Below are 10,836 nucleotides of genomic sequence, written 5' to 3'. Positions count from 1 at the left end.
CACAGCCTAACCCCGAGCGGCGAAGGCACAGCGGGGAACTCGGGGGGACCTTGTGCCGTGCGTCCCTATCGCCGCTGGGGTTTCTGTTTTATTTTGCTGAAGGGGAAAGGGGGGAACCAAGGCCAACATGGTGTCCCCACGTCCTCTGTTCCCCTCTTCCCCTTTCCACCTTCTGTCATCTTCATAGGAAGCGGCTTTCTGTCACCCTGCCCACGGACTTCTATCTCCTCAGGCTCCAGGTAAGACCGAAACCTTCAGCTGTGGGGAGGTGTGAGATTTGGGTATTTGGGATAAAAAAGAGAGCAGCGTTTGTGGCTGTGGAAGGGGTGAGGTTGTTTCTGTGTCAGTGTTACTGCACTGGAGCGTGGTTTGTGAAGCACATTTGGAGATGGAGCTGAGAGTGGAGATGGTAAATCCATCCTTCAGCTGGGGAGCAAACATGGATTGCATTGCTTACTTCTGGCTGCGTTAAAAAAGAAACACGGATCAAGTTAGAGGAGAAAATAGAGGAGAGTCAGCATTCTATTGGTCGTGTTTGATGTAATTTGTCCCCAAACTAGTGATAGCAGCATGAATGAAGAGCCTGGAAAAATAAGAGAAGTGACAGCAAGTAGTGCTTTCTAGAATTTTATTTGCAGGGCACAATCCTCAGTGAGAGCTCTTTCCCTCTGAGCTCCTCGCCGGTGCTGACATCGATTCAAACCACTGCCCCCACCCTCCTCACATTTCTCCAAATGGCTCTGATGGGCAGAGATGGAGCCCGACAGCTGAAACTATTTTCGTCCCCACAGCTCAATGGGGTGGAGTGGCTGTTAGGGCAGTGACGTCCTCGATAGAATACAGGCGCTGGAGACGGAGGATCGCGGCTCATTGAGGGAATTCTTTGTCCCTATGGCTGTTGTCATCTTGCTGCTCCCTCCCATAGGAAATACACTTTAAGTCTTCCAGCTTAATATAAGTGAGTTTATTTCTCTGTTAATGCTGATGGGAAAGTATGTGAGAGGTGGGGGTGTTTGTTTCAGGACTGTTTTATTTATGGATATCTGTATTAGAAGTGATATATTGCAAGGACATGGTTGCAAGTTGTGCCAGAAGAGATTTAGATAGGATATTAGGAAGGATTTCTTCAGGGGGAAGGTGTTGGAATGGGCTGTCCAAGAAAGTGCTGGAGTCCCCATCCCTGGGGGTATTTAAGGAATGCATAGGGGTGACACTGAAGGACATGGTTCAGTGGTGGCACCTTGTGATCTTGAAGGTATTTTCTAATCTAGGTGATGCTGTGATTCTCTTGCAAGGGAGAGAGAAGTCTGTGGAAAGGATTAATTATGTGATATAAATCACTGTGAGTCCACTGTGCTCCCAAACCTCCCAGGTTCACTTGTTCAAGCTCCCAGTCTTTGCTGCCTAAGCAGATGTGGGTGTTCTGCCACAGCCACTTGCATCCAGGATATGGTACACAAAATCCAATTGGAAGAAATTTGTGATGACTTTACTAGCACTTACATCACCCCTTTTCTGTCCCCAGAATTATATTTCCCCTCTATTTCTGTCCCTTTCTCCCCCGTGAAGCAGCAATGAGCATCACCCTGCACCTAAGGCCTCCCCTGTGTTGTAGATGTTACTTATGTTTGGTCAGAGCAGCCTGGGTGGCTACAGGCTTAGGAAAACAAAAGATGCCGTGTAATCTGGAGTGAGGATTATTGGATTTATACTGATTAATTCATCTATTTCACTTCAGTCTCCCATGTGTTACGCCAACTGTGTAACCATCACACGTTGCTTATGTGACTGGAAGGTGACCTGACTACGTTGCCCAGTGGTTGCACAAACCATGTGGATGATGCTTGTTGGAGTTTTCTGAAGGTGTGACTCTTTTATTTGCTACCAGTTGTTAGAAATATTCAGTGTATTGAGAAAGGATTTATTCCAGGAGTGTGAGTTGATGCAGTTCCCTTCCTAGATACTTGCTGTGTAATTAGCCCTAACTGACTTCTGCAGGTCAAAATGGTAAAATTGTCATGAGCATAGCCAAATTTTGCTCAGGGTTGCTCATGTTGAGCACCACGTGTTAGCAGATAGCCACTCATGAAGCTTCCCTTAACCTCTCCTGTAGGCTTTAGCCAACTACAGAGGCAACATGGAGTGCAAGTAAGCCCTACCCTGAATTGAGACAGAAGCTTACTGCAGTAGGCTTAGTTTATTGCATGGACTTCTCTGTGTCCTACATCTCCTATAGCACCTATCCTCCAGCCACCACAAAAAGCTCTTCCATTGCTCATCCTGTGACCTTTGGATGTGCCAGATCTGCTGTCCCTCACTGCAGTGGAATTCAGAGTAGCCCAAGCTCAGCTCTGCGTCCAGCTCCTCAGTGACAGATCCCATTCCTGCTCTGATGAAGCAGGCGCCAGATGAATGCCGTCATCTCAGATCGGTCTATCTGCAAATCTCTGTGTGCAGCTCGTTTGGAGACATAATGGGCACGGAGCACTGGGTGAGCTGCTGTGCCTTTCATCTGTGAGGCACCACTGTAATGGTTTGTAGGTGTCCACTGCTCTGACATCACTGAGCTTACAGCTGACACCGCACTCGTGCCGTTTGCTTTCTGACCTCTGTTCCCTGAGAGGTTGTTAGAAGCAATAAGGCAGTGAGATTATTGCCCAGCAGCACTTAAAACATCAAAGGAAAGCTGCACTGTCCGTTTTATAACCCATCAGCTTCCCATCCCGGCCACAGAGCAGTTTGCTCTGACTTTTAGATGGAAAAACACAGGCAGATATATCATGTAAACTGCACAAATACCATCAGTGCCTTGATTTTATCTGAAGCTTGATGTTTTAGTGATATTCTTTGAAAGGTTCGGGGCTCAGAAACAGGAGCTTCCATAATTATGTTGCCCCTTATCTCAGGAAAGGAGGGATAGCAAGGCTGCAGAAGTAAGTCCAGGAAACATGAACTCTACAGCAGGCACGGGACAGGTCTTAACGTGGTTTCTGGAGAACCTCTGTGCTTTTGGTTTGCATTAAGACTTCAGCAGTTGTTTGGATTTAGGCAGATGTTAGAGTCACAGAATCATTTAGGTTGGAAAAGAACTCTGATATTTCCAACCCTGACCCACCCCCACCACGTCCCTCACATCTCCACGGTTGTGGAACACATCCAGGGAAATCCTGACTGTGTGCATGGCTGTCTCTTGTTTCCTGGGCAGTGATTTGACTTATTTGCATTATCTGACACTTGTGCTGCTTTCCTCAAAACATGAAAAAAATGGAAAAATTGAAAGGATAAAGGTACAGGCCAAATGATGTGTACTTTGCTCAGAAATACCCACATGTGAATGTGATCTCTGCTGCAAACGATGCGTCGCAGTGGGATTATAAAGTGAAATGTGGCACTGGTAGATGTCAGATTAATTGGAAGGGGCATTTGCACTGATGAGGTTTACTCATGTTTTGTTGCCCTATGATTATAAAGAGAGCAGTCCTCACATTTGCAGAGAGTTAATATTGCCGTTGAAATTTGTGTGTGCCTGTAAGGAGTCTACATTAGTGTATTTGCTTAATAAACTTCTTAAAACGTTGCACTCTAGAAAAATCAACTGTTGGCCTTACAGCAACATGCCCACATGGCTCTGTGCTCCCTCTTGCTCCTCATCCATTTCTCAGTCTAACCAAGGGAGATGCCTTTTCTCCTATTTGAATGTAAAAAATGTGTTTTTACTAGTCCTACCTAAGGAATAAGGAATCATAGAATCACCAAGGTTGGAAAGACCTACTTTTTTTGCTCTTTGTGATATCATGGGTTCGAAGCTGGAATGGAGTTGATGCGGGAAGGGTGAAATAGGACAATGTCTTCCAAAGACAGAGCCAAACAATTTGATGCTATGATGCAGCCTGAAATTCAGCCTAATGGGCAGGGAAGGTTGAGGCATGAGTTCCAAGTCCGTGTTTTAATTTATTCTTTATTACTGTAGTGAATGCTACTGCTTGATTCTCCAGGGACGAACTTCAATCCCAGCATCTCCCCACCCTCTATTAGAATTCTACTGCCTCAAATGAGCAGAAGGTTCTGATCATCAGTCAGTTGACTTCAGTGGAAATTTCCACTGACTTCAGTGTACTTTGGCTCCAGCCCAATGCCTGTGTCTGCATCTTCCAGCCATTGCAGCCTTGTAAGTGTTTATGAGAAATATACTTTAAAGCTCAAGTGAGGACAGAGGTTGGATGCAGTCAGAGGGAATAGGAAGTGCAAACTGGTTCACAGATTTCTGTGATACCATCTTCAATAGTAGCAATGATTCATATGAATACCATCCCAGGTTTTTGTGCCCCCACTTTCCCATTCTTCAATTTTAATGTCAGTTTGTGTCTTCCAGCCTCCACCAGAGTAATTGGAATGAAAAATAATTTGCTATTAACGTCATGCCTGATTTGTTGTACACAGGTGGTTGGATTAGATGATCTTAATGGTTTTTTTCCAACCTCAATGTGATTCTAGGTACTGTGGCAAGTACCTTGTCATATATGCTGAGTGTGAGCCCATCCCTGTTTTGACATGAAGAAAAGGGAGGAAAACCAGGGCATAGGGAAACAAGCAGTTTTCCCAAGGCCGTGGTGCAGGTGAGCAGCCCAGCCACCTCCCACCCACTCTGCCATCATTTATTTGCTTGTTCACCTTAAGGCACTGCAGCAGGAGTTGGAGGAGGGGGGAAAACCTGGTGAATCCCCTGCCCGAATTGTGCCTAAAGCAACGAAGCAGGTTTTTGGCTTGTTCTTACTGCTTTCTGCTGGAGGTTGGAGGGGAAAGTGGTAAGGGCATCTGCCATTGGGTGAGAGAGGGGGTGGATGTGTGGCCAGCAGGGAAGCCAGGCTGCCATAGGATTAAGCAGGATATTTCTGTCTTGGTGACTGATTATTATTTCCTTTGAGTTCCTCCCAGCACAGCGCCTGGTAGCTTCACTGTATGTGGCAACTTTGAAGGTGAAAGAGCACGGAGGTGAGAGCTCTGCAGACCCCCTCTGAATCATTCCTATGGCTCAGGAGGTGCAAGTTGCTAATGCAGAAGTGCCTGGCATTGTGCACCTGGAGACAGGGAGTGATTAGGGAGGGACTGTGCTCAGAAGCAGGACTCTCAGAGAGGCTCAGATCTGGGGTTTGCTCTCCTTACACAGCTCTATTCTGGTGTCTAATCCTTTTTCCAGGCACAGTTAACTGCTGCACTTGGGTTTCTGGTGGCTTTAGCTGTGCTTTGCTCATCCAAGAAATGCTTGTGCAGAGAGCAGGGCTGCTCCTGAGGGATTAGAAGTAGTTTCACTCCAGCAGAAGGGAAAGAACATCCAGGAGTCGTGAGTGAACAGAGAAAGTTTGTGTGCCATGCAAAGTTCAGGTGACCCAAAACGCTGTGCTCTGCTGTGATGTTCTCCAGCTGCACAGGAACAGGTGGACTCTGTGAACAGTGAGTGCCACTGATTGCTTCTGGCTTTCTCAGCATGCAGGGGTGCCAGAATTGCTGTTAGCTTTAGTTCTGAACACTGCTGCCCCTGGAAGCGCTCAAGAAATGCGGGGATACAGCACTGATGGACATGGTTTAGTGGACATGGTGGGGGTGGGTTAACAGTTGGACTAGATATTGGTGGTCTTTTACAACCTTAATGATTCTATGGTTCTTCTCGGTTGATCTGTGCTGCCAAACAGCTGGTATGCAGCTAACCCTGAAAGCAAAGCACAGAATCACAGGGATTGGAAAGGACCAGCCCCTTCCTAAAGCAGTTCCCTACAGCAGTTTGTACAGGAAAGCACCCAGGTGGGTTTTGAATGCCTCTAAAGAATAGACTCCACCAGCTCTCTGGGCAGCCAGTGCTCTGCCATCCTCAAAGTAAGGAATTTTTTTTCTTATCTTCATATGGAATTTCCTGTGTTTCAGTTTGTGCCCATTGCCCCTTGACCTGCTGCTGGGCACCACCACCAAGAGCTTGGCCCCATTCACTCGACTCCTGCCCATTGGATATGTATAAGCATTGATGAGATCTCCCCTCACCCTTCTCCAGGCTGAACAGTCTCAGGGCTCTCCTTGTTTCCCCATAATGGAGATGTCCCAGATCCCATCATCTTTGTAGCCCTCCCTGCACTTTCTCTAGAAGTTCCCAGTCTTTCTTGAAGCGATGGGCTCAGAACACAATAAGCAGGTGATGAGATGTCGTTCCAGCAAGCCCTGAGCAACGTGGTGCTTTTTCTAGGAAGCCTGGCATTGTTTGGATTCCAGTATATGTTACCCACGGTTGTTCCTTCACGTGCCTTCGTGCTCCTGTGAATGAGAGCAAGAAGGCGAAGGTGGGAGTCTGCCCAGGCATACATAGTGCATGTCCTCTGCAACATATAGGTGAAGCTCTGTATTCAGCTAGATAGATACTTGTTGGCTATTGACACTGTGGCCAAAGGGGTTGTATTTCAGAGTTTGTTCGATTAAAAACTGGGAATAAAGAAAAATGGCATCAATAGTATGGCACGGATGTCCTTGCCCCACTGCAGTTTGCTGTAAGGTCTGCGTGGACATGGTTCAGAGAACAAGGCCGTGGGGTGGAAAAAGACCAGAGTAGAGATGGGGTGCTTAACACCGGCAGAATTAAAACAACAAATGCAAGGAAAAGGGAGAAATATTGAAAAGACTCAGGGCAATGAAGAGGAAAAAAAAATAGGTGAAAGGAAGATGGGCACAAAGAAGGTATTTTGATAGGTAGACTCATCGCTCAGAATTTCGTGTCTTTATGACTACAATACCAGCCCATATGTTATATTGCATTAGTACTGATCACTTTCTTAGTGCCATCGTGCTGTTTCTGTATGAACTGCCTGAAGACTTGTACTTCACCCAGTGACTTCAGTGGGAAAATGGGCTGCTTTCTCAGCAGATTCACATCACTCAGTTTGAACGTGAGAAGTATGCAAGGTCTTCTCACTCCTTAAAAAAAAAAAGGAAAAAAAAAAGGACAGTGGAAATGTACTCTAATCAGATTGTTCTGGATGACAAATGACCTGATACCACAAAAGTGCAGCAGTTGTTTGCTTGTACCATCAAATCTGCTCGCTTGTGACATTTTTCTTTCTCATCCTTTAGGTAACCAAGATGGATTACAGCTCGTTCAGTGGAGTCCCCCGCTTCCTGACCCGGCCAAAGGCATTTATAGTGTCCGTGGGGAAGGATGCCACACTGAGCTGCCAAATCATTGGAAATCCCATCCCAGTTGTGAGCTGGGAAAAGGACAAACTTCCCATCCAGTCTGGGGGAAGGTTTAAAACCACAGAAGATGGGGACCTCTATCAGCTAACTATCTACGATCTGAGCCTGGAGGACAGCGGCCAATACATCTGCCGTGCCAAGAACACCATCGGGGAAGCTTTTGCAGCTGTTAGCATCAAAGTCGGAGAGGAGACCACAGTCACAGAGTCAGCCCCATATTTCATCCAGAAACCTTCCTCCATCAAAGTAACTTTGGGAGAGGATGCCATGTTCAAATGCAAAGTCCAAGGCAGCCCTCCCCTCTCTGTGAACTGGGAGAAAGATGGCAGACACCTGAGGAACCGGGCTGACGCTGGCCGCTTCCAGATAGAGTCAGCTGGGGAGTCCAATGCTCTCACCATTCAGTGTGCCCGGCTGGGGGACAGTGGCACATACACGTGTCGGGCTGAGAATCCCATCGGCTCTGCCAGCGCTTCCGCAGCGCTGGTTGTGGAATCGCAGGGCTCTTCCAACCCGGGCAGCCATTTCGATACCAGCTGTGGCAAAACCTCCTCTTTGTTGTCTCACTTGCAAAAGAGGCGGGAGGAGATCAGGAAGATGGACGTTTCCTACGGGGCTCTTGATGCCACATCAGCACAGTCTTACTCCAAAACAGAAGGGCTGTCTGGCATCGGTTACAGCCTCTCCAGGGATTACGAGAGGGCAGCCGGACTCACCACCAAAGGGGCTCGCAATGCCATGTTTGGGACGCTGACGCGCAGCTGCAGTGTGACGGAAGGGAAGCACGCCAAGCTGAGCTGCTACGTGACTGGGGAGCCTAAGCCAGAGATCGTGTGGAAGAAGGACAACGAGGTCATTGTGGAAGGGCGGAGGCACGTCATCTATGAGGATGACCAGGAGAACTTTGTGCTGAAGATCCTCTACTGCAAGCAAGTGGACAATGGGCTGTACACCTGCACGGCCTCTAACCTGGCAGGGCAGACCTACAGCTCTGTGTTGGTCACTGTCAAAGGTGAGTGCTTCCACCTGCTCCTGCAAGCGGGAAGGCGATGCTTCTAGCTTGGTGTGAAACTGTGCAAAGCTTCTGCCACCAAACTGCAGGAAGGGAGCATGGGTTGGACATAAAAACCCCTGTAGATTGAAATGGGGTTATAGCACTGCAACAGGTGACCCGGGGAGGGGGAGTCTCATCACTGAAGGGCTTTAGGATGCACAGTAAACAAGCTTCAGTCGGGAACGGCTGATGTTTCAGGGTGGATACTAAGAAAAACTGCTTCTCCTGATGAGTAGTTGGGCATTGGAACAGGCTGCTCAGGGAGGTGGTGGAGTCACCGTTCCTGGAGGTGTTCAAGAGTAGATGTTGCCTTGAGTGACGTGGCTTAGTGGGCATGGTGGTGATGGGTTCATGGTTAAGCAAGATGATCTTAGTAGTCTTATCCAACCTTAATGGTTCTATGTAGAACTGGCACGTTGTGGAGCAGCTGGGATGAACTAGATCTTTACTATAAAACCTGGAGAGATGGGAGCTTTAATGTGAGAGATCAACTGCCATCCTCTGATTCCAGTGAGTGCTGAAGCTTCATCTTTCCCTCCAGGTTTTAATCATATCTGGGTTTAAATTCACCACAGGGCTCAATCACACCACATTCCTAATCTCACCGCACGCCATTAAACAGAAGTAGAGAAAACTCCTCCCTGCAAACCGAATATGTCAGGCTGCATTGGACCCTTCAGGGGCCCTAATACAACTCCAATCACAGCTTCCTCTGTTCTGCCCAGAGTGACCCACCAGCAGCCCTGTTATTGCCAGGCTGCCTCAGCCTTTTCCCAGCTTGTGCTGTTGGGCAGCCTGCAGTCCTGGTGTGCTCCCAGAACTCCACCAACGCCAGGATGCCTCTGCTTGCAGCGGTTGAGGGGTGATGAATTTGCCTTCAGAGCATCCCTCAGCACTGCTGCAGGTCAGATCAAGGTCCTCAGAACATAAACAAACGCGGTGCACGTTTTCACAAAGGAAACTGTGTATTTTCAAACTTCTATTTGGCGAGGCTTCAGCAAGCAGTTTGAAACCCAGGCAGCATGAATTGATTCTCAGATGTAAAAAAACAAAGCTAAAAAACAAAAAACAAACAAACAAAAAAAAAAAAAAAAACCCAACCTTTTGCATGGCAAAATTGACTCTTTGAAATGAAAGCAAATATGTCAGAAATTCCAATGCATAGGAAATGCCTGCGTTCCATACTGGTCTGTAAGACATACTGGTCATTTAGTTTTGTGATTTTTCCTCTTCTGGATATTTCTTCATTCTCACTGTCTTTCCCAGCAGTGACTCATGCCCTGTGTCCATCAGTGACACTCAATCCATGCAGCTCGCTGGCACCAGTCCCACTCATTGCCATCCCGTGGAGGTGCTGAGTGGTGTAGAGAAGAGCATTTGGCTCTTCCCTAAAGCTGTGATTACTGTATGAGATGGGATTCAAAGGAGAAGACCAAGACCCCAGGATCTGGGGTGGCTGATCTTACTGAGAATGGCTCCAGCTCCATTCCTCATCTAGTGTCTGTCTGGCTCTGAAAAGCACTGCACCATATTTGTTTGATAATTCCCAAGGGGTGCAGCCTGTTCCAAAGAAGACAAAGAATGCGAAGCAGCAGGCCTGGGAGCAAGCACCATGGCGAAGTGCTATTCATCAATGTCCATTGTCAAGAGATGTGAGTCAGAGGGCTCAAGTGGAAATGTTTGTGGTCTGTTTCTTTGTGATACTATTCCATGTAGGGCTTTCTGACTAGGCCAAGGCAACCATGGAAAATCTACTTGTGTTGGTTATAATTAGGCTCTGAATAATGGCTCCCCTTTGTGTCACAAGAAGTGCTCATCCATTCAAAGACAGCTCAGGATGATGTAGCAATGAAGGGAGCTTTTAATTTCGTCCTTTATGCAACTGATGATGCCATTAGCTCATCTGAGGTCATGTTTTGAGGAGTAGATCATCTTGCCCCACAATCCTCTCTTTGCTGAGTTGTACAGAAGAGAATGAATGATGTGACCGCATTGGACTGTGTGCAGATAACAGAGTATTTAGGGAGCTTGTGATGCTGCTTCCTCCATGCTTACCCATAGGCACAGATAGATACAGATCCACAGATAGTTGTGGATGCCCCGTCCCTGGAGGCATTCAAGGCCAGGCTGGATGTGACTCTGGACAGCCTGGTCTGGTGGTTGGAGACCCTGCACATAGCAGGGGGGTTGAAACTAGGTGATCATTGAGATCTTTTTCAACCCAGGCCATTGAAAACCTGGGTAGGAAAGCTTCGTGGGTCTAACTGCAATTTGGGCACTCTGGTTCATGTACAGCACATAATTTCAACACAAGACTTTGAGTGACAATATTTGTGGGTGTTTAAAATGTAGCATTAAGAAAAATTACCTAGCCCAGCATCCTGTCTCCAAAGTGTCTAATGGCAGCACCTCAGACCAAAGGACTGGGCACAGCTTCTAGCTTGCCTCTTACATGTTTTCAGTCTAGGTCCTAAACCCAACACATGCATAAGGCATGGGCTTGGCAAAGTGCTTAAGTATTGAACTGAAAGAAAAAAAGAGTTTTTTTT

The 10,836-nt window shown here is 47.2% G+C and overlaps 1 protein-coding gene across 1 annotated transcript in view; it reads left to right on the top strand.

Moving 5' to 3' along the window:
- The window catches only part of OBSCN (obscurin, cytoskeletal calmodulin and titin-interacting RhoGEF), a 170,471-nt gene continuing 159,635 nt past the window's right edge, over positions 1-10,836 (top strand). Inside the window, 2 exon segments of the mRNA XM_010712264.3 lie at positions 1-239; positions 7,111-8,245. Coding sequence (XP_010710566.1) covers positions 7,120-8,245 — 1,126 coding nt within the window. The 5' untranslated portion in view covers positions 1-239; positions 7,111-7,119.

Source organism: Meleagris gallopavo, chromosome 6, assembly GCF_000146605.3.
Source record: "Meleagris gallopavo isolate NT-WF06-2002-E0010 breed Aviagen turkey brand Nicholas breeding stock chromosome 6, Turkey_5.1, whole genome shotgun sequence".
Taxonomy (NCBI): Eukaryota; Metazoa; Chordata; class Aves; order Galliformes; family Phasianidae; genus Meleagris; species Meleagris gallopavo.
The sequence above is the reverse complement of the archived record's forward strand: the minus strand, read 5'-3'. Positions and strand labels throughout refer to the sequence as shown.